We start from the raw sequence: 22,013 nt of genomic DNA, 5'->3' as shown, positions 1-22,013 counted from the left end.
ACAGTGTTAACAACTGCAGTTTCTAGCAATTTACGTCATCATGTATTTTTTATTCCCTAATGTTTTTGTTGCACACGAACACGGTAAACGTTCTCTGAATGGCCAGGTGGTTGGGGCACTCGACTCGTAATCCGAGGGTCGCGGGTTCGAACCCCCGTCATATCAAACATGTTCGCCCTTTCAGCCGTGGAAGCGTCATAATGTGACGGTCAATCCCACTATTCATTGGTAAAAGAGTAGCCCAAGAGTTGGAGGTGGGTGATGATGATTAGCTGCCTTCCCTTTAGTCTTACACTGCTAAATTAGGGATGGCTAACGCAGATAGCTCTCATGTAGCTTTGCGCGAAATTCAAAACAAACAAACAATCTCTAAATATAACTCAGTATATAAGATTTCAACTGTTTCTTTATATTTCTTCATGGTAATCGTAATTTAGAAACTAAATACTTACTTCGTTAAAACTTATATACATGAACTTCAACAGCGACGTTAAGCAGTAGAAAGCTGTAACAAAAAAGATTAAAATATGTTTTAAAATTTCTTAAAATCTAACAATGATTTTATTTTAAAATAAGACAACTTTTTACATTGGAGTTTTTTCTTCTATTACTGCAACTTACACACATCATTAATTTTATATTTATTACAAACTATAAATTATAAAGATTTAGAATTATTTTTTGTAAATCGGCCGACTTCTTATGTTTAATCTGCAATTAGTTCATTCTTTCTGGTGCTTTGATTGTCGCAATTGTCAAAAGCAAGTGTAACTTGTGAACAATATTTTATCTGGTACCACATATTTGTAGCATGTTTGACCAAATTTCTGTAATACATCGCTCATAATTGATACCAAGCAATTTAAGACTATAAAATGAACTAGATGACCATTTGAAATAAGTATAGGCTTAGCTACGACTGAACTATTATGTCAACAACATTTTTATGTAATACTGTGTTGGATGGTTTTACGATGATGTTAGTTCTTGTTTGTCCTGGTCGGCATTTGGGCCACATTTGACCCGGGAAGGTTAGGTTCCATTTGGGTTTCTTTCTCCTCCATGACAATGCTATTTCATATACTTGGACACTTTTCTCTGAATGTATTCCAAGCATTCTGTACGTTGGGGATTCTCTTAATCTGATTGTGCATACAGTCTTACAAACAGTTCCTTCACGTGTACACACTTATATATACATTCTTTTAGAAATGTATTTACACACAAAATACCCTTTTTTTATTTAAAAACAATATGAAACAAATATCTATAGTTGTAAATTACCGAGCAGTAGGGGTCATCAGTGGTGCAACGATAGGCCTGCGGACTAGTAACACTAGAAACTGGGTTTCGATACCCGTAGTGAGAACATTGTGTAGCTTTATCCTCACGTACTGGCAGTAGGTGGTCTCTTATAAAATCTGGTGCACATACGAATAACAAAGAGGTACTTAGGACTATTATCATCTTTACGTATGACGTATTTAACAAGGGAGGTTTAGCGATTGATTTTTATGTATGTTATTTCTCAAACGATTTTGTCGAAACGTTCACAAACTGTTGATAAAGACACCATGTTTGTGCACGTGTGTGTAAAAAATTGTGAGTTTGTAAGGTTTAGGTACCTGAAAAGCTACTGCTAATAATTAGTTTTGAGTAATTTGTAGATGTCTTTTGATGTAGGATAATGCTGCATTTATCCATGCTAGACACGCATGTTGTTTGACAGGTCGAATGTATATTTTGTGTGGATGTACCTCAAGTTATGCTAGTCAGACTCCCAATACACCTGACCTTTCGCCAGATTTTAGGTTTTATTGTTTGTACATGTTTTGACCATGTAAGTTTGATACACAGGTAATATCTAACAGTTTAACCGTTTCGCTATTCAGAGAAGATTTCCGTGTGAATACAGTTTGTGAGGTTGTTTGCTAACTTTCATAGATTTACTCAATAAAACTACTTGTGTTTTAGTTATATTGATTCTACTGTGTTATTTACTGCACTGTTCGGCTACTGTACTTAGTACTGGTTGTAGGTTGGATGCAGTTGTTGCGGAACTTTTCTAGATAGCCACGTCATCAGCAAACTGCGAAATAAAGTAAAAATTGCATTTTTAAGCGGCTTGTTACAGACGTACACGATGACTAAAATAGGACAAATTGCTCCTTGAAGGACACCTACCTCTGGACTAAAATATTCTGAGCAGGTTTCCTCAACTTTAACTTGTACGCCTCTATTGTCCGAAAAGTTTGATAGCCAGCGAATAATACAGCACAGAACATTATATCAAGATGTCATACGTTATCGGAACCTTTTTAAATATCAAAAAAGCAGGCAACAGAATGTCCATTATTATTAAAGCTATCTACTATGATTTCAGTTAATTTAAACGTGCTGTGTTATGCCTGACTGTTTTGAAATTATTTTGAACGTCGGGTAATGTTGAGGTTTTTTTTCTTAGAATTTGGAAAGTCGGTTAGTTATTATGTGCTTCAGAATTTTGCCTAATCAGCTGGTTAGACTGATCAGACAATAATTTTCAGGTTTATTACTTTTCTCTTCCCTTCAGAAACATTTGCTTGCTTCCAAGGGGCAGGTATGTATCTTTCAGGGACATGAGAATATTTGCTTGCTTCCGAGGAACAAATATGTATCCTTCAAGAACGTGAGAATATTTGCTTGCTTCCAAGTAACAGGTATGTATCCTTCAGTATGATGAGAATATTTGTTTGCTTCCAAGGAACAGGTATGTATTGTTCAGCAACATGAGAATATTTGCTTATTTCCAAGTGACAGATATGTATTCCGATTTTCAGCACAAGCTGAATAAAGCTGTTAAGTGCTTCATCAATTCAAGGGTTGTTGTTTTGTTGTTGTTTTCCAAATAGCATTGTTTGTCAGATATCAGGGCGTGAAGCTTTGTTTTCCATGTGTGACTTCATCAATCATGATTGGTGTATTGGTCTGATCGACCACAAGATCTTTACTTTGACTGATACATAATAAGCACATGGTTTCTTTTTACTGGGAATCTAGGTGTCTAAGGTGCATGGTTAGTTTTGACATTATTGTCTACTTTATTACAAAGAAAACGTTCATGTTACTGTCTGTCTGAATAAGTATTTGGTCGTCACACACGTGATTTGGGAATATCTGTTTCTGTTCGGACCTCTTCCCTTCTCTTTTACTATTGTACATTAACCCATCAAATACTATACAATATTTACGAAATCGGGACTTGAACACTGTACACAGACACTGAGTTGTAACACTGGTTCACTGGTTTCACTTCCCTCTTAAGGGTCACGTTCATGTAAGCCAAGTGTTCTTATAAGTATTTAGTTGTTATGCGAAAGGAATGAACCAGGTTCAATTCAGACCGCTTTCTCCATCCTCAATGTGAGTATTAAGGTGTCAAAATTCATGTTAGATGACACAAGAAAACGCCGTTTGAATTACGCTTTCAACAAAGCTCATCGAATAGTTACTTCTGATAATTACGTTGCAATACATTAATTTGAAATAAATTTATCTACAAACATTACAAAGCGTTAATGACGATTACTAGTTTATGTGTAATGACATAATCTTGTAAAATAGTATGATTAATAATGCACGTCTTTCAGATTGTTGCATTGTTTGTGAAACTTAGAACATATTAAGAAATTAATTATGCTTGTCATAATATACTACATTCTTTACGAAGTACCTTTGAATTTTTCAATATTTATTTGCCTCAGAGAAAAGGCCACATTGGGGTATCTACTGTGTCCATCGACGGGGATCGAACAGTGGATTTAGCGTTGTAAGATCGTGAACTTACCGCTTTCCCATCGGGTAACTTTTCAAAAAGAGTGTAGAAAAGTACTTCGCTCATACTATGTCACACCAAATACGCCCGCCCTCTTAGCCGTGGGGGCGTTATAATGTTATAGTCAATCCCACTATCCGTTGGTAAAAAAGTAGCCCAAGAGTTGACTGTGGATAGTGATGACTAGCTGCCTGCCCTCTAGTCTTACATTGCTAAATTAGGGATGGCTAGTGCATATAGCCCTCGTGTAGCTTTGCGCGAAATTCAAAACAAACCAAACAAAATCATACTATGCCCGCCATATCCATTGTTGATGACGCATTTCATTCAATGCAGAACCATCAGGCTTGCTGGAATACATCGAACATAGTAGTCCGAACGCAAGTTATATAAGCCATTTGTTGCAGCAGCAATTGTTTTTGTGTGGACGTCTTTCCGAAGCACTTTTATAATTAATTTTACTTATCATAACACATTAGTATTAATCATATTATATTTTTAACATTACATTTTTCTATCTAGTCCCTTAGAGATTTCTAGGAATACAACAAAAATAATATAATTGGAATACTGTTATTATATACACTACTTATTCTCGAAAATCCCTAAGTGACAAAAAATCGGATTTCAATATCTCTGGTAGGAAAAGTGAAGACAGTCCATTGTGTAGGTTTAGGCTTAACAACAACCAATCTTAACCAAAGTCAAAATAACATACTTTATTGTGTATTACGTAAAGTGAAAAAGAAAAACAATCTCTCGCGGTTTATAGGCGTATAAAATTTAGTAATATATAAAAACATATTTTTTTGAAAACTCCTGAGAAAAAGTGAAACAGTTATTACAAAACAAACTTAGAAGGTTTCGATACTGTTGTTATTCATTTTCTTTTCAATTTAGACGTTTGTATTAATATCAACTAGATATAGTTCTGACGTCACATAATGAGCGCTTCATATGTTACATCTATAATTTCCTTTAAAGTGTTTGGAAATGATACAAGAAGTCTTAAAAGTGAGTTACGCTAGAATGGATGATGATTGATTAGTGAGCCTGTTAAAGTGGTTAATTTGATTGTTGAGTTAGTTTGTACGTTACTTAATAGGGTATATTCCAGGTAAAAAGTACATATAATGATATTAAAAGGAATCTGCTATATAAAATAAAAAACGTGGACATAATATCCGATACTACGACGAATCAATAATTGATAGTGAACTAAAGAACTATATCCTGAATATGATAATATTCTATCTGCCCTGACAAATATAAGGGGTGCATTATTTAAATAAACAAGTCCATGAATCAAAGGTATCTTGACAAACAATTTTTCTACAGCTGCTATTGTTGATCAACAATGGTTCTACATCTAACATTGTTTGCCTTTATCAGACAATAGAAAGTACTAACAAATAAAAAGCATGAAAATGGATTGATGCAAACTGCAAGTGATCATAAAATGCCCGCAATAAGAAAGTTCGAAGTAATTCTCATGGTGGAAAGCGTCTGGCCACGATTTGATGTGTGGATAATTAATAAAGAAAAATATTAGGAAAAGATAAACACAGATATGACGTTAAACTAAGCTTCAAATAGATTCGTGATTAAAGAATATTTTAAACGTTCAATTGCCAAGTTTGTTTTTTATATTTTTGTTTGAAAACAAATACGTTTCGAGTTAGTGCTCCTCGCAACGTAATTCTATTCAAATAAAAATATATAAAAAACTTAACGGTTGTTTATCCTATTCTTTAATATGGGTGTCTTTGTCGCATATAAGGTTAATTATATATTGCTTTTAAAAGATTCACAGTCTATAAGCAGGAAATTCTTGTGAACTACACCGTTATTACTCCATGAGAAATTAAAGGGATGGTTGAGAAGAGGTTAATAGAAACAACTAAATTTAAACACGACAGAACAGAACAGGTGGTCTAGCCAAAAGGTCATTCACCGTTATTGTCTTTGGAAACACATTAGTGAAGAAATATCCAACTGACTAGCTCTAAAAATACTTCTCTGTCGTTACATCTACATGTCAAAGAGTCTAAGGTTCTTGTGACTATTTCCCTGGCAACATAAGGGTCTGGCACCAGTGAATTTCCTCCACCACCTACCTGAGGAGAACTCCCCTGTGACAAAATGGCAAGTGTTGTTAAAGGGTAACATGTCATTCCATCACGTACGGAAAAACCGTCAGTATGATTTAGTGACTGAACAGTAAATGAATGAAGATTTATTTTAAATATAAAATTTTTGATTCTATTGTGTTTCACGCAAGTTAACACTTTGATAATTGTAATTTCTGTATTTATGAATATTAATGTTCTTAACTGTGAAATTCTTAATTGGGAAAATGTTGGTTTAATGCCCCATTGTTTTTGTTGTGTGATAGGATGGTTCAAGGTACTTCACAATCCAGGGAAGTCGAGCACAACCCAATGGCATTGTGCCAGACTGTGATACTGACATTCCAGGGTTAGCGTCGTTGTCATACAGAAAAAAAACAAAAAAAAACCCTGTACTTTTGTGCCTTCTTATAAGTGAAACACTTAAAGGCCATCATTCGATCTATCAAGAATGTCCCAAGTGTTGGCGGTGGGCTCTGTGGACTAACCGACTTCCTTTTAGTGTATTACTTTAAAATTAGAGGTGATAAAGAAGATAACCCTCATGTACCTATGCACAAAATACCAGGAAAAAAACTGTCTGAGAAGGTAACGATAACAGGAGTAATTTGTATTAAAAACAGCTAGAGGAGTTCTGACGTCACGGAATAGGTGCATGAAGTAATACGTGGAATTTTCTTGATTTTGTTTGTTTGTTTAAAGTAAAGAAAAAAACCTACACAATTAGTGATCTGTGCTGTGACCACCATGGGTATCGAAATCCGATTTACAGCGTTGTAAGTCCGCGAACATATCTATATGCTTCTGGAGAGCTGGAATTTTCATTAAAGAAAATACGAGCATCATACGTGATTTGCGCTAAAGTAAATAAAGATTCACTAGTAAGTTTGTTGCTGTTGTTCATTTGGTAGCTAAGTTAATGTGTTTGTTAGTCAATTTGACTGTTATTTAATTTTCTTGTATTGGTTTGTGTTTCAACAAAGTTCTGTAAATACGAAAAAAATTAGTCAATAAACGAAATTGTTATATTAGCATCCACTGTGAATTTAGGCCTACCAGCGAATGTTACCAAATCAACTAAGCTGTAGAAAACTTCTGATGAATAAAATAAAACACTTTCTTTATCATTAAGTGGACTAGGATTCGTATTATTATTTTAAACATAACCTGAAAGAAACTGCTCAACTTCAGAAACTGTTAAAAGAGTAATAAAAGTGACCTACACTTCGCATTATATATAATCATAACATGCAGTTTTAGATATATGCATAATAAAATTCATCTACATGGAAAACAAAACTATAAAAGAAAAAGCAAACAAACACCTTACATTTCTGTCCGTTTTTCTGGTTCTCAACTTATATTGAAAAATTATAGATAATTATTTATTTAGAGCGTCTTTCAAATTAAAAATGAAATTATTAGAAAATAATAGAGCATATTCGACTTATTAAACTATGTACAATTGATGCTAACTTTCCAAAGTTTCACAGAATAATAAAGTAATGAATCTGCAATATGCGAATCGACGTTACTTAGATAACTTGAAGTTTATTATCATGTTTGAGACGCAGATCTAACATTAATATTGTATTGGTTTTATCTCTAAATACTAGTGTATTGGTGGCCTTTTCAAAACAATTACCATGACCATAAAAATAAAACCAACCTTCTTCTTCTGATACTTCTCCCTGTAAAAACTGTAATACTGCCATCGCCAGTTCAGTGGCTGTGTCATCAAACAACTGAGCAAAATATCAATGGAACAAAATGAATCTGTTTAAAATCATTTAAGTAAATCTGTTATAAAACAAATTACAAAAAAGATGTATTTTTCATGTTATAAAACAAATTACAAAAGAGGAAGACGTATTTTTAATAAAAAATAAATGTTTATGAAATTATGTTGTTTATTAATATAATTTTTGCTTTTCAAAGCTTGTCACACCTTACACTTTCCACCTCTCGAAATACCAATATTACTCTGAAAAACTCCATTCGAATAAATTAATGTTACATCTGTGATCAATAGTTCACGTGATAATAATACGGTCGAGATCTCCAAGTTCTGTTAATACAAATGAAAATAACTTAGTTATTCGCAGAGGAAATTTACTTTAAAATTCTAAGACTATTTTCCGTCACATGCAATCAGATAAACACTTGTGCGCAGATGAAAAATCTTACATTAACTATTTCTACGGAAAGATCTCGGCTGTCACTAACATTTAGTAGTTACCTCTTTCCTCGCTAGGTTATACATGAGACGAACACCTTTTTCTTTAACTGATGGCCTGTCGCTCAAAAGAGCATGAACCGTAGCTCTAATTGTAGCTCGACTGTTGCTGCTGTGTCTGCTTTCACCCTCCCATTCGGAGATATACATCAGCCAATCAAAAGTGCTTCCTTGATGGCACAGATTGCACAACTGTTTGACAACCAGTACAAGTATTAAAAAGTGGTAAAGTTAGTCACTTCTAAAAAAAATATGGCGACAACTGACTCAGCCACAACAATTATATTTCTTACAGACGGTTCAAGCGAATATCTTAGTCTAGGCATGAATTACTGTAAAGCATGTTTCATTTAACCTTTTTTTGTACAATATTTTCAAACTTCTACTTGCAAATTACTGACTACTACACTATAACAAAGATTCTTAAGCATAAAATCTGAGAACATTGATCAATTTATTATTTTCCTTGCCAACTTATTACATGATTATATGAGTTTTGGCTTTGTTTAAATAATAAAGTATGACGTGATTCAAATAATAGGCAATCAAGGAAAATACTTTTTATTTGAGTGTACACCCCTAATTCCTGGTTTAAACGATACTTGTTATTTACTATTCAGTCAGCTTGATTGGGTTTAGTTTGCATTTTTCGCAAATGTAAACAAGAGCCACCTGCGCTCGTTGTAACTAATTCACAATGATTACGTTAGTTATTCCTCATTTAGCAGTGACCAGCATCATCCACAGTCAATTCTTTGACTGCTCCTTTATCATCGAATAGTGGGATTGACCGGACTTTATAATGCCCCCACGGCTGAAAGGTCGAGCAAGTTTGGAAGGACTGGGATTCGAACCCGCGTTCCTCGGATTGCGAATCAAGCACTCTAGCCACGAAAACCCATTCCGTCAGGCTGACCCATTTTCATTAATAATAGCTCCGGATTTGCCTTTGAAGCATAAAGTATTGGCTCTGACTAAGTTATGGGCTTTATGTGAATGAATGGAACAAGTTTTATTTGTAAGCACTGTTTGCTTGTGTGTGTGTTTTTCTTTAGCAAAGCCACATCGGGCTACTTGCTGAGCCCACCGAGGGAAATCGAACCCCAAATTTTAGCGTTGTAAATCCGTAGACTTATCGATGTACTAGCGGAGGCAACACTGTTTGTACATTGGATAGTTTACTTCAAAAATCTGCAATGGTCTCTTCGCTGATTTCATAAGTAATTTATCTAATTATTCGCCATACCCTTACACCAGTGATTTCCAAAATTTTCTCACTGACCTAGCCAGGTGATTATTGCGCTCGACTCGTAATCTATGAGTCGCAGGTTCGAATCCCCGTCTCACCAAACATGTTCATTCTTTTAGTAGTGAGGGCTTTATAACGTGGCATTCAATTCCGTTATTTGTGGCAAAAATATACTAAGAGTTAGAAGTGAGTGGTGGTGACTAGCTGCCTTTCCTCTAGTCTTTCACTGCTAAATTATGGACAGGTAACGCAGATATCCTTCGTTTAGGTTTGCGCAAAATTTCTAACAAACCTTAAACCTTTGTTACTGGCCACACTCTAACTTACTTTGGTGTACGCGACACTCCTGTTGCAGCAAGGAAAAGTTTTGGAAGATTTTTCTTTTTACGCTCTTTCTTATTCTTCATTTAGTAAACCTCTTGCGACATCCCTAGCAATTTGAAAGGACACACTAGTGTGGCGCAACACATAATTTGGAAAACTTTATACCCTCATAGTTGCAACGAATAATACTTGATTCCATCTTTAAACTATTGCTTATTTTTGTGATGCTGATTTCTTTTCGAACTGTATTTCAGTGTAGGACCAACAAACTTTCATTTTGGTTTCGAAGAATGTGTTGTGTGCTTAACAAGTAAAACGGTGCTTGAATTACAACCCAATACACAAAATATTCCAGAGAAAGGATAAATAAAGGTTTTCACAAATATATATATGTATAGGAAGATGTTAAAAATTGTCTTGTTAATTATAGGCTCATTAGTTTTACATCGCTTAAAATTCTGATAAAGGTTGCTTTGTAAAATCATTTAACAAACTTTAGAATTTTATTGGTTTTGTGGTTTCATAAAGGGAGAATCTTATCTTACAAATCTTTTGACACTTTTTATAATGTTACGAGTTATGTAAATGAGGGTAAGGGTGCAAATTTGGTACATCTGGATTTTCATAAAGCATTTGACAAGGTGCCACATAAAAGGCTGGTAAAAATATCTCAAAAGGTGTAGGGGATAAGTTAGCAAAGTAGAAGAGTGGCTGGATGAATGAAAGCAGAGGACCGTTACAAATGGAGTACAGTTAAGCTAAATTAATGTTGCAAGGGGGTACGTTAGGGCCCAAACTCAGAACGTTTGCTGTTTTTGATTTACATCAATGACATAGATGAAGGAATGGCCAATAAATTACTTAAATATGCTGATGATATCAAGTTATTGGATGTTGCTGGCTGTGAAGAGTATAATGCTGATTTACAAAAGAATTTAGATAATTTAGTGAGGTGGGTAAATAAATGGAAGATGAGTTTTAATTGTAATAAATTAAAGATAATGCATGTCGTTTATGGTAACTAGAATTATAATTTTGATGGGAATAACCTTAACAGTGTCATGAAAGAAGGGAATCTTGGTGTAATAGCCGATAAGTCTCTAAAGCCATTCAAGCAGTGTACAGTTGCTAGAAGTAGGGCAAAAGTATTTTAGGTTGTATCTACAGATATATTGAATATATTGCTAAAGAGGTAATAATTTCATTGTATAGGTTACTTATTAGTCCACATTTGAAGTATTGTGTTCATTCTCGGGTTTCTTACCTTAAGAAATACATTGAATTGTTGAAAATGTTTCAGAGGATGGTTACTAGATTGGTTCCTGGGTTGAAAGGATTATCATATCAGGAAAGATTAAGACCTTTAAAATTGTTTTCTCTTGAAAAAACACTTAGAGGAGACCTAATTGAGGTATTTAAGATTGTAAAGTAAATTTATAATGTTAATGTATCATCTCTTTTAGACTTAACGACAAGAATACTAGGGCTAGGGAACACAAATATAAATTTTGGCAAGGTAGAAATTATTTTCAGCTAAGACAGTTTTATTTTTCCTAAAGAGGGTGTTTGGCCTTTGGAATAGGCTACTTTTGTATGCTGTGGAGGCAATACATTTAAGTGAGTTTAAAAGAAAACACGATATGTATATGAATGATAATGGCTGCCTTTAAGATTAAAAAAATCTTTTTATTTTGTGTGTTTTTCTTATAGCAAAGCCTCATAGTGCCATCTTCTCAGCCCACCGAGGGGAATCGAACCCCTGATTTTAGCGTTGTAAATCCGGAGACATACCGCTGTACTAGCGGGGGGCTTATTTTAATTTAGAGGGTGAGACAGCCAAGATGGACCAATAGGTTCCATGTTCTCCCAAAACATTGTTATATTATACACCTCTAAACCTCTACAAATGTTAGTTTACGAAACATTTCGAGATTTATATAATTCCATGGCTAGAGCTTTATGAATTTATATCTGTAGAAAATTTATTAAGACTTTCTGCAACCATTCCTAATTTTGATCTACAGAAGAAAGGGAATCAGTACAGCACCATACTGCCCATCATCCACATTAAGGTATTAGATGTCACTCTTGTAACACATTCACAACATAATGTACGTGAAGTGTTATATGGTATCACACAGATTAGAACCCATTTCGTAACTTACAAAATCCAGAAGGCCAATTCGCACCCCAAGATTAAGGCAATCAGTCCGTATACTCATACAATATGCACTGAGTTTTAAAAAAATATATTTTGAATTTTTTACACAAGTTCTGAGTTCGTAAGTGTTTACAATGAAATAAAAAAAGTTTGGGATATTAATTATGGTAATACGAAGAAGTTGATTAATTAAAATAAAAACGTGCTTTATGTAACTAAACTCAACACGATTGTTTCAGAATTAACAAATAACTTATAGACTTAATGTAAAAAAAACTGTGTAGTTTATTAAACCAATTGGTACCTATTATTTCACTTTTACAATATTACATACGTAACAAACGTTTCTGAAGTTCCATTTTTATTTTAGCTTTAATTATGGTGTCCTTGTTTTGTTGTAATTTTAACGCTAATCTATACAACGGGCTATAGGATATTGAGTCCCAGATTTTAGCATTTTAAGTCCTTAAATTTAGCAGTGACCTAACGAGGGTCAGTTATTCATGAAAAACACACAACAACATTTTAAACATTCTTGTTTACGTACAAAGTGTAAAATATAGTTACAGACACGACTAATATAATACTGAATTTGCTGATTTTTCAAAAAACAATTTTCCCGCGCGGTAAGCTGAAGAGCTTGTCACGCTAGACTTCAGTATTCAATTCTCGCAGTGAACAGTGTACAGGTTTGTGTTAGAAATAACTAACTAGATAATTTCCTGAATTCTAGGCGTCATGTTAACTAACCGAACCGGACTTGGCTTAATAGCGTTCGAGATACGAAGGGAAAGGCTAAGGTTCAAGCCCGCGATATATTCTAGCACTTCCAGTTACCAGTTATGGACACTTTATAACCTTAAGATTCAATCCTCTTATTTGGTTAAAAGTGTCCATGTACGGTGGACGATGCTGACTGATTGATCAATTGGTGTTGAACAGTTCTATAATAGAGTCGGATAAATTCGAACGTGGGGTTTCTGTGACCCGGCTGTTTAGTTCAGGTTCTACTTGATGTACATCGAGGTTCAAAATATCAAATTAAACTAGCAATATTACTACTTGCCCGAATAAGCACTAATACTAAGTCTGTTGACGACCCTGCTATTAAGATTTATGAACATGTTTTCTAGGCCTAAACTATAGTTCATCCTCGATTAATGATGTTTTGTAACCACACTAAACTTGTAAACCATAATAATAAATAATAATACTCTTTCATAATTTGTCACAAGAAACAGTTTATAGAATAACTAAAAACAAAACTTGATAAATATTTCAGAAAATTGTATTTAATGTAACGTGGTATTTTTTGGCTCGCAGATTTTCCCTCATTGCAGTCACTTACAAGACCCGCTAACTGGAGGTTCAGGGTGCGTGTCTGTTTATCTCTCCAATTTCTAAGTGAATTTGTCCTGTAGAAGGGTGCAGAAGAATAATATTTATTTACACAAAACAGGCCCCCCGCTAGTACAGCGGTATGTCTTTGGATTTACAACGCTAAAATCAAGGGTTCGATTCCCCTCGGTGGGCTGAGCAGATAGCCCTTTGTGGCTTTGTTATACGAAAACACAAACACATTACAGAAAACGTAATCAAACTTATTACTACAAGATAAAACAGCGGCGAATGAGTCTGTGGTGAATGTACTGGACTGGCGAGAGAGAGCAAACCGAAGTGAACTTTTTTTGTGCTCTCTCACAACTCCAGTGTGTGCTACGATCCTTCACCCCATCCCTCCATAAGTTAAAGTAAAAGATAGAGTATCTTCTTTATCAGAATAATCACCGGAATATTCAAGGTGAAATTTACAAATTTTAAAAAAATACCGTCTCAACTCGTTGAGGTGTTCAAAAACACGTATTTATGTTTGTTGGTTAACGTACATAGAAAACGTATAACTTACTAAACTTTAAATCACATTTGCCAATATGAAAACTACAGGCGCAAGTTTACAGAAAAGATTAAACAAATAAGCACTTATTCAACGATTCCCATTCTCCAGTACTTGACGTTCACCTGTACAACTGACACTAACCCTCTCCACAAAGGTTAAGATCATTTCAAAACATATCTCATAATGTCTCGAATGAACAATACCTTTGTTAGCCTTTACCTGTGGCTTTAGGAAAGGGAAAGTCCAGTAATTTAAAGCAGCAATACGTACCAACTTTGTGGCCTCTTCTTGTTCTTCACCACTTAAGTTTTCTATCTTGTTTATGTATCGCATTACGTAATGGTCCTTACGATCCTGATGTAACAGAAGAATAATATCATCTTTAAAAGCGGCAGCCTGGAGCATGCGAAGCGTTGACAGTTTTACTTCAAGTGGCCATGTATCTTCTAATAGGATTTTTCCTATAAGGAAATAATTGCAGGTTTAACTTTTAACAACATTCCCTACTAGGCCTGATGGCGTTTCACAACTGTAGGATAGCCTATGTTTTGCTCCCACATCTAGAACCACATTTTTTATGGATACCAGTAATGTACTATTTTAAATATTTCTAACTGGCTAATTGTGATCAACTAATCAAGTTTATATTTTTCTTCCAGTGATTTGCAGTTTTATATTAAACTTAGAGTAGTACATATAATAGCCGTGGATCTAATTGATAAAAATGCAATGTTTACTCCAACGTTTTCAAAAGATATCTGTTCCAATAGAAAAATATTACATTAGAAAAAAAATATATATTTAAACTAACAATAAACTCCAGTAGTGGGTGTATTTATACACATTACTAGCCACAAACATCTAAAGCTTATAAGCTCGTGCAGTAGATATACTAACCAATCAGATCCAAGTGTGCTGCACCCAGTGCCCAAGCACCATTTTCTGTCAGCATGTATTCTTCCAAGTCCCGTAAGATCTGCTTTTCTTCTTCATTTAACTTGTCCTGAATAGCTTCTACGAATTGTTTAGTTACTGCTACTTCCTGCTCAGTGCGTATCAACAAATACGTCATTAACAATCATAAAACTTTTGCAATTAAATAATTTCGTGTAAAAGTAAAACGAAAAGAAAATAGTCGTAAGAGCTTACATGTGTTATGAAACATTGTATTTCTATTTACAACACGTTTCCAAGCACACATCCTAACTTTTTCTCACTGTCATTTATCTCTAATCGTATTAACACTATTTTAAGTACAATATATTTGTAGTTCATGTTAAAGTAACATAACATATAACTCTACATATTTTGTTTTAACCCACAGCTTTGTTTTGTCTGTTATCCAACAAGGCAATTCTACACACATACACAAATATACACACTGCTGGCCAAAATCTTAAGGCCAATGAACATAAAGAAAAAATATGCATTTTGCGTTGTTAGACTCGACCACTTATTTGAGTAGAGCTTTGAAAGATGGAAATAAGAAAAGGAAAAATAAAAAAAACTTTTTTTAGCATTTAATAGGGAAAATGTGAACACTATGAAATTAGCCTAAATACTAGCTTGTCAAAAGTTTAAGATCATACCAAAAAGAAGTCCTAAACAGGGTAGGAAATGCCCAACAAGAGGTTTCAGTAGTAAGTTGCACGACCGTCATTGCGAATAACTGCAAACATTAGCTTTGGCATGGTCGATATAAGCATTTGCAGAAGGCTGGCTGGAATATTATTCCAAGTGGTGAAGATGGCTTCACGAAGATCATGCATTGTTTGGAATTGACGTCCTTTTCTATAGACTACCCTTCCCATCCACCCCCAAACATTTTGAATGGGGTTTAGTTCGGGCGAACACGCTGGATTGTCTCAAAGAATCACGTTATTCGCCATATAAAAGTCCTTTGTCATGCGGGCATTGTGGATTGCAGCGTTGTCCTGTTGAAAGATCCAGTCATTTCCACACAAGCGAGAGCCTTCAGTCAATAAGGATGCTCTCTCCAACATGCCAATGTAGCCAGCTGCTGTTTGACGCCCCTGTATAACTTGAAGCTCCATTGTTCCATTGAAGAAGAAAGCATCCCAGATCATGATGGAACCTCCTCCACTGAGTCGTGTAGAAAATGTCTACGATGGGATATCCTTATCGTGCCAGTAACGTTGGAGGCTATCTGGACCATCTAGGTTAAATTTTTTTCATCAGAGAACAAAACCTTCTTTCACTTTTCTACGTCCTATGTTTGGTGCTTCTCAGCAAAGTTTAACCGAGCTGTTTCGTGGTGTGGAAGGAGGCGTGGCCTTTGAAAATGTTTACGGTTTTTAAAGTTTTTTTCTCGTAGATGCCGTCTTATTGCTCTCGAGCTGCATTCTGTGTCCGTGAGGGTCTTAATCTGGTTCGACGATCGGCTGGTGTCTTGCTGGACAACCCGTCGAAATCTCCTGCTCAACGTCGGCGAAATTTTCTTGGGCTGACCACATGAAATTCTCAGTCCATATCCTCAAGGTCTTTTAAGAAATTTTCAACAGCAATTTTACTACGCTTAATCTCAGCAGCGATGACACGTTGAGAGAGACCTTGCTTTTGCAGCTCGACAATTCTGCCACGTTCAAACTCTGTCAGCTTTTTAGCCTCTGCCATGTTTTTACACAATGTAACACAGGAGATGTGAGTGGGAGATGTTGACAATGCTAATGCTTGAACACAAATGATTAAATTTCGTTACGTGTTTACCGATTAACGCTTTGTTTCAGTATGGTCTTAAACTTTTGACCAGCTAGTATTTAGGTTAATGCAATAGTGTTCACATTTTTCCTATTAAATGCTAAAAAAGTTCTTTTTATTTTCACTTTTTTTATTTTCATCTTTCGAAGCTCTGCTCAAATAATGGTTGAGTCTAACAACGCAAAATGCATATTTTTTCTTTATGTTCATTGGCCTTATGATTTTGGCCAGCAGTGTATACATATAGTGTTGGTGTTGTTGCACAGTTTATTATCATTCAACCTTATATTATTTTTCAGCTATTTAACGAATAGCTCGTGACTTGTTTTGACACTTGCATCACGCCAGTTATCGCGACAATTATATCATGCTAATTATTTTAACACTTACATCAATATTGGTGTAGATGATGGCGGGTTCCTTAGGTGTTTGTGTCTTCTTTCTGGGAGGTACAGAACTTCCAGAGTCTTCCTCTCGTTCACCCTCAGTAAAATTCTGATGATTTTCTTGTGTCGCTTCTGAAGCTTCAGAAAGTCCTGAGGTTTTGCTTCTTATTTCTGAGTTTTCCGCCCCTTCTGTTGTAGTGCAAGGGGAGTTGGGTTGTTCGTTTTTATTTTCATCCTGTCTTGATGCTTCTAACAACGAGTCATCAGTGGCTTGGTCAGCCATGTTTTTACGAAATTTTTGTTCTAATTATTTTTAATTACAGATATTCGTGGTCTAACACGTTTAAGAAGTGCTGAACTCTCGTGTTTAAAATTCACAAATTGCTACTGGTTGCCTTGTCAACACGAATACGACGTAAGCAAATTTTGGAGTAACGTTGTAGGTAAATAAAAATTAGAAACTCAGTTTGATAGAGGGGAGGGAGGTGAATTCGAACTTTTCAAGTATTTCTGTTTTTGACCTGAAATTAAAAGTATGGAAACTTTCAGAAACACTAAACAACACTAACTTTGACAAACTAAAATAACACTGAAAAGTTTATTATGTACTGATGATTTGAAACATAAAGAAATTCTATTCATCATTAGCGGTAAAGCACCCGAAACAAAGCCATTGAAATGATAAGGGCAAGCATTTTCATCCTTCATTGTCGTATGCCAGTTTCTAAAACAAGAACATACTTCCGCATCTCTGAGTTTTTACCATCACTTACAGCACGTGCACAATTTCCACTATTAAGTGCTACAAATAGCTAGACTTCAAGAGCGCAAGGACGTCTTAAATTTGTCAGTAAAGTATTTTAAGATTCGATCCAAAGTTTCTCATACTTTCTAAAAGGTGAATCACCTCTAACTCACTATCAACAATTGGGCTACTTTAATCGCATAGTGGGAGTTGCCCATTATTCGTAAAGGACATCCACGTCCCCAAAATACGGAGCACGTTTTTATGGAAAGTGCTAAAAAGCATGAAACTTAGAATTCACATACTGGGCAAGCTTGTCACTTAGCCATGCAGTTCAAGTGGTTAAAGAATCTTTGAATAAAAAAAAAATCCGTAAAAAAAAAGAATTAAAAAAGAAACAAAAATCAAAATATATTTTGGTATATATTTTTTGCGCGAAATTACAAAACAGGTGTCATAATCTTAACTGTTTTGAAAATATCGCATGTGAACTCGTTATGAAAGGAATAAGCGATATCTGAGTATTAGAAATGTCTTACTATTAAAAAGTGACTTGTCATACATTATCTTGTTTTTATCAATAGGGCATACTACGATTACGTCATAAAGGATATTCGTTACGTATGTTCATGATTTTTAAAGAGTCTTCACAGCGACAAACACATTTGTCAAAATTAACAAATTAACCACGTTTAACTTCCAAGTTTAGAACTGATAACACTATGTAACACAAATTTTGTTTCTGGATACTATGTGTTATTTCTTAATTGTTTGTGTTGTAAAAGTACAGAAAATGGCCATTATTCCCTTCAAACTTTGCTTTTATGATCTGAATAATGAAATTTAGAAATTAACCTGTTTTTTATGTAAAAACGGGCAAATTTGCACATTTTCATTTACATAAGGTCTGAATAAAACAACACATGAATCAAGATTTACATGTATTTATTCTAAAGTCATACAAAAATGAACAAAAATGTTCAGAAGTGAGTAGTTTTTCGAGATTTGCGACTGTAATGTAAATCACTTTCACGTATCAGCCCTAAATATCGTGTCCCATCATGTTTTTGTTATACGATCCCAGGTCACAAAAGCAAAGTTTGAAGAGAAAAATAGGTCTTTTCCATTTACTTTAGGCATAAGCAATTGGGAAATAGCACTTTCTACCCAGGAACAAGAAAAAGTAAAAATTTCGTTACATAGTGTTATATATATTATAGAAGTCAGCTTGAATTCATTAACTTCTCATTTGTGTGAACTCATAAAAAACGATGTATTTAATATTACAAAAGAAATTTCGGTAATTACTTGTATGAAAACATTATTTAGAAATGTAAAAAAAGAAAAAGTCCTCATAGGTGTTCATCTTAGTAAAATATATATATATTTGGAGCATGCATAATTAATTTTATAAATTATAATATTTAAAATTTTTATTTTCTGAAAGAAACTTCCAGAGAAAACTAGCTTTAGATTTGTTTGTTTATCGAATTTCGCACAAAGCTACACGAGGTATATCTGTGCTAGCCGTCCTCAATTTAGCAGTGTAAGACCAGAGGGAAGGCAGCTAGTTATCTCCTCCCACCTTAAACTCTTGGGATACTCTTTTAATGACGAATAGTGGGTTTGAACATCACATTATAACGACCCACGGTTGAAATGGAGATCATGTTTGGTGTGAGGGGGATTCAAACCAGCGATCCTCAGATTACGAGTCGAGCGCCCTAATTTCCTGGTCATGCTGGGCCTAGTTTAACTTTTATACCTAAAGAACACCGATTTCAAAGAAAAGTTCCGACAGTGGAAATATCTTAATTTGAAAGTGAAGAAATAAGCGAAAGTGATAAGTATTAAAATAATCAAATAGTTTGATAATTTGTTGCAAAATGAAGGGATTGGGATGAGCGTGAAAGAACAGTTGCGCTCTCTAACATCAACTTCAGTGCGTTTCAACATTGAACAAAAAAAAACATTATTGTACTTGTATAAGTGGCTGTACTAAAACAGACGAACATTACATTTATAGGATTACAATAGCGTTTCTTGGTTGGGGTATAGTGCCGTACATCAGTAGCTTTTCTTGATCAACAGTTGGGTTTGGTTTGTTTTGAATTTTGCGCAAAGGTACACGAGGGCTATCTACGCTAGCATCTCTAATTTAGCAGTGTAAGACTAGAAGAAAGGTAGCTAGTCATCACCATCCACTGCTAACTCTTGGGCTACTCTTTTACCAACGGATAGTGGAATTGACTGTAACATTAAAACGACCCACGGTTGAAAAAGCGAGCATGTTTGGTGTGACGGGGATTCGAACCCGAGACCCTCAGATTACGAGTTGAGGTTTATTTTGAATTTCGTGCGAAGCTACTCGAGGGCTCTTTGCGCTAGCCGTCCGTAATTTAGCAGTGCAAGACTAGAGGGAATGCAGCTAGTCATCACCACCCACCGACAACTTTTGGGTTATTCTTTTACAAACGAATAGTGGAATTGACCGTAAATTATAACGCCCCCATGGCTGAAAGGACGAGCATTTTGGTGTGACGGGGACAACAGGGTCGGATAAAAAACTGATTATTAGCATTTAGTGTCTCTAGCATTTTAACGTATCTGAACCAGTTAATAAATTTGAAAGGTTTAACTGTTTTCACAGTATGCAATGTAAATTTTTCTTTTGTTTTTGAAATAGATATATAACGTAAGTTATTTCACGACCAGAAAAGAACTATTGGTCCATCTAGGCCGTCTCGTTCACTAAGGTAATCTTTAAAATAGAAATAAAACGCTTATCATTCAAATGTTAAGCAAGCCTCCCCTTCATTTATTGCATCCACCACATATGAAGGCGACCATTTCAAACACTAAGAATCATATTTAAAAAAATAAAATAAATGCTATTCTCACGATTGAGTAAAAAATGTAAAACAAAGATGAAACACTAACACTAACAGTTCCCTGAACAATCTTAAAATCCTCAGTTAGATCCAACTGTTGTTTTTTCAAGAGGAAACAGTTTCATAAATCTTAATCTGTCCTCGTATGACAACTTTTCTAGTAACCATCATCTGAACCCTTTCTAACGGTTCAATGTCTTTCCTAAGATAATAAATTCAAGAATAAAAATAATATTCCAAATTAAGCCTAACCAGCGATTTATTTAATGCTAGCATAACCTATTTGTACTTGTATTCAGTATTTTTGTATGCATACACTTTTCGCGATTAATTAAAAGTATCATTTGTGAAATAAAGCTTTTAAAAGATGTAATCTCACTCACTATTATAACATATACAGAGTGATTATTTTCGTGGATGTACAGATCAAAGTAAATCACTTTTACACCAGGTGGCGAAACCTTCTTAAAATTCATATTTTATTTATAAATGTACATCCTTAACGTGTTTAGGTTAGGTCTGTTTTATTTGCTGATAAGCACAAAGCCATACAATGGGCTATCTCTACTATACACACCACGAGTATCGAAATCTAATATTTTTGTGAGTAGAGTATGAACGTTAGGTTAAGACCACAAATAATACTTTAAATTAATTTAAAAATAAATGTCTAACTATCACCAGATATTTCTAAAACGCGACGATACTGGTTAATTGTTACAATCTCTTCCTTCATCGTGATTAAAACCCAACTCTATTGCCCTTGAACCTTCGTTTAAAAACAAAATAAAAACACACAGACTTTCTACTGTTCACAGAAATTACGAAATAAAGTTAAACGAAACGAACAATTTGTCGCAAGAGAAATTAAAATAGTCATCTAACAGTTACATAGGACACAACATAAAAATGTTTCATGTGAATAAAATATGAAATACGTCATAAAGCCAACTTACCTTTACGAGATACCACTCCAGTGTCTTCACGCAAACACGGCAAAGTAAGAAACCCGAGCAGAGAGCCAAAATAGTACGTTTGTGAGTATAGGAACCTAAACTTGGCAACCCAGAAAAGGGTCTAAAAATAGATAACTCGTCACTTCGCTGTAAGAAGGAGTCATCGGTTTCCAGTTTACGTATTTGATAGCTGAATGCTTCGTTCTGTCGAATTTCAGAAATATATTTTAACGTTTTAGTTGCGATTATTCAGTCCATCACCTTTTATGAACTAGAAGTACATGACATTCACTTTTAGTAGTTTGTTCTTTCAGAGGCGTGTCTACAGAGGAGGCGTAGGGGCAGCAGACCCCGTATTGGAGAGTTCTCCCCCTACCCACCTAGAGGCTCATATTTTAAGAATTTTAAACTATTCCTGCATTAGACGCCCACTGCCATGAAAAAGTTAAACTTTATATGGGGAGGGGAAGTCACACTATGTAGCTTGGATCGAAAGTAGTATCTCCA

At 34.8% G+C, this 22,013-nt stretch overlaps 1 protein-coding gene across 4 annotated transcripts in view; it reads right to left on the bottom strand.

The window, feature by feature from the left end:
• The window catches only part of LOC143237842 (uncharacterized), a 26,675-nt gene extending 4,662 nt beyond the window's left edge, over nucleotides 1–22,013 (bottom strand). For 2 of the 4 annotated variants that reach the window (XR_013020290.1, XM_076477508.1), the window contains exons 1-6: nucleotides 21,507–21,923; nucleotides 16,919–17,435; nucleotides 14,708–14,852; nucleotides 14,081–14,271; nucleotides 8,183–8,371; nucleotides 7,613–7,688 (exon numbers count right to left, since the gene is read on the bottom strand). Coding sequence is in view for 3 of the 4 variants with exons in the window: in XM_076477508.1 (XP_076333623.1) it covers nucleotides 7,613–7,688; nucleotides 8,183–8,371; nucleotides 14,081–14,271; nucleotides 14,708–14,852; nucleotides 16,919–17,197 (880 nt within the window). In the remaining variant the exon portion in view is untranslated. Of the gene's footprint in view, nucleotides 1–452; nucleotides 506–7,612; nucleotides 7,689–8,182; nucleotides 8,372–14,080; nucleotides 14,272–14,707; nucleotides 14,853–16,918; nucleotides 17,436–21,506 lie in introns of all 4 variants that reach the window. The other 2 variants (XM_076477507.1, XM_076477506.1) reach the window with 2 other exon arrangements.

Source organism: Tachypleus tridentatus, chromosome 13 (genome assembly GCF_004210375.1).
Source record: "Tachypleus tridentatus isolate NWPU-2018 chromosome 13, ASM421037v1, whole genome shotgun sequence".
NCBI classification, from domain to species: domain Eukaryota; kingdom Metazoa; phylum Arthropoda; class Merostomata; order Xiphosura; family Limulidae; genus Tachypleus; species Tachypleus tridentatus.
The sequence above is the reverse complement of the archived record's forward strand: the minus strand, read 5'-3'. Positions and strand labels throughout refer to the sequence as shown.